Here is a 2,421-nt window from a genome sequence, read left to right as displayed (position 1 = left end):
GGAAGAGCATGTTGCAATTGGAGATTTTAAAAAAAAAATCAATTACAAGGCAGCTTCTTAAGAATCTTGACTACGACTACCAAAATGGGGAGAGGAATGGTATTCTTCAAAACGGATGTACACAGATCTAAGTGGGGCTTAGTTTCTCTTTTATAAGTGAACTTTAAAAGTTTGCTGTCCAGAGCTCTTTATACCTGGCTACAACTTGGGACTTCACAGGAAATTTTCCATACTTGTCGATTTCTTTTTCTCTACATCTCCTCCCTCTTTCTTTCTCCCTCCCCCTTCTCTCTGTTCTCCCTCTCTTACTCCCTCAGCTTAGCTCCAGCGATGAGTTAGTTCCTTAGAGAGGGAATACGAGAAATCCAGAGAATGTCGAGTATTTCCAGCCCCCCATCAAGTTCCCTCGCTCCAATTTGAGGTACGCTCGGTCCCCCTTCTCCATTTGTATTAGGACACCGTTGCTGGCTGCCTCTCGGGTCACATCCTGGTCACCAGCGAAAGCCGAAATCACAGGCCACCCATTTAACATTAGACTCACCTGGAAGCAAGGAAAAAGAGAGGCTCGAGTCAACAGAGCAGACAGAGCTTTGTAGCCCAAGCAACCAGCTGGGACAAGGAGAAATATCCAAAAAGGTGAGGAGAGAGGAATGGAAGGGTGGTAGCACCACAGTAAAACACAGGGAGTCCTTAGGAGAGGAGGAAGAAGAGGCAAAAAGGGGGAGGGGGAATAAGGGAGACATCCAGTCAATTTGGTTGCAGCTAGAAACTCGGGAGGATGCGCCTCTGCTGGGTGTCTCAAGCCAAGAGTGCCAAAAGATAGTGAATTTACACGTTTACTGAAGCGTTTAAGAAGTGGTGCCTTAGCATCGAAAAGATTTTGTTAGCCGCCAGACCGACCTGAAAGGGCAGTCAGGGAGCCTGGCTCAAAAATGCCAGGATAAGAGGCCCAGAGAATAAAGCAGCCCAGATTTAGTGACCCTAGTACCAGAATCACCGGAAAACCTCTGTTCATCGGTCTTTATTGCGGGCTGCTTCTTCCAAGAGGGCGGGTCATATTGTAGTTTCCTAACACTACACCCTCCTATAAAGCAAATCGGTGACCCTAAATCCCTTGATTTCCCGGTATCCTTGAGCCAGACAGAAGCTCCCAGCTGCTTAAAACTATGTCTTTTGGTCTGCGCTCCTCTCCTGGCCTCTGAACCCCATGAATCAATCCCCGCATTAGACACACAGGTGCTAGCCATGTATTAGGCTGTTTTCCATAGGCAAGTAGATATTCTTTTTGCCCAAGACTGGCGTTTCTCCTCCTGCATTTACTCGGTGAGAATCATAGATTCTCATTGGTTTGGGTGAACTAGAGAGAGTCAGGCAGAAGACAACGGGAGCCACCCAGATCTCAGCACCCCAGCATAAGATTCCTGACACAAGGAGCTATATAGCTATATGTGCCTGCTAGCCCAGATCCTGTCCGTGGTGCTGAACTCTATCGAGTTCAGCCATCATCAACCTCTACTGAGCACCTAACAAGTCAAAGGGTAGGGCTACTATCAAGAAGATAACTGTTGAGCCTGAGGATGCAGACTGGATAGGGAATCTGTCCCTGAAAATAATGCACCGGAGGCAGTCTGGGGCAGGGAAGCTGGGAGTTACCTTAACCTTGAAGCTAAGAACCCCCCCCCCCCCCAAGCACTCTTGGCTTTCTACGAATCTCTCCTGGAGGATGGAAACGCACCCAGCCCCGTTATCTAACCAATGCAATCCCATCATATAATCTTCCCCACTCCCTCCCAGCTTTAAGAAACCTATTCGCAAGGGTTGCCTAGGAGGAGTCAGGGGTGCCCAGGGGCTGACCTGGATGGTCTGTCTGTTGTAGACTTTCACCACATGGAAGTTAAAACTGTAAATCCCTTTCCGTGGAGAGATGAAAGTGCTTCTCTCCGGGTCGAAGTTATTCCCGATGTTCACTAGTACCTACAAAAAGATAAAGATGGGAAGTGGGAGTGGGAATAGAGAAACGTCAGGCTCCAGAAAAGCTGCAGGACAAGGACTCCATACCCGGGCTCCCTCTAACCAGTGTTCCCCCAACCGTAGGAGCTACCAGAGGACAGAAATCACTTACCTGGTCAAAGTAAATGATCATCGTACGGTTGCTCATTTCTGACGGTTCGTGATTAGTGCTTCTAATGGCAGAGAAAGCCACCTTGGCGCTGCCAGAGCGCACAGAAATTCCCAGCGCCGTGCCCGTAGGGTCGGACGTGGGATTGGAATCGCACACCACCAGGCACTTGCCCTCCAGCACGATGGGCTCCGTCTCATTCTGCCCACGAGCCGGCCCAGCCAACCATGCTGCACCAAGCAGCAGCAGTTCCAGGGCGCCCATCATCTCTCCGGAGCCCTCCCCACCCCCCCACCCCGGGG

General features: G+C 50.0%; 1 protein-coding gene across 1 annotated transcript; it reads right to left on the bottom strand.

The window, feature by feature from the left end:
• Window positions 1-343: 343 nt before the first annotated feature.
• Window positions 344-2,386, bottom strand: CBLN1 (cerebellin 1 precursor). Its single transcript, XM_044661423.1, has 3 exons — window positions 2,123-2,386; window positions 1,855-1,974; window positions 344-541 (listed from the first exon to the last, which is right to left on the bottom strand). The coding sequence occupies exons 1-3, from the start codon at window positions 2,384-2,386 to the stop codon at window positions 344-346; spliced, it is 582 nt and encodes a 193-aa protein (XP_044517358.1).
• Between the last annotated feature and the right edge of the window lie 35 nt (window positions 2,387-2,421).

This window comes from Gracilinanus agilis, chromosome 2, assembly GCF_016433145.1.
Source record: "Gracilinanus agilis isolate LMUSP501 chromosome 2, AgileGrace, whole genome shotgun sequence".
NCBI classification, from domain to species: Eukaryota; Metazoa; Chordata; class Mammalia; order Didelphimorphia; family Didelphidae; genus Gracilinanus; species Gracilinanus agilis.
The sequence above is the reverse complement of the archived record's forward strand: the minus strand, read 5'-3'. Positions and strand labels throughout refer to the sequence as shown.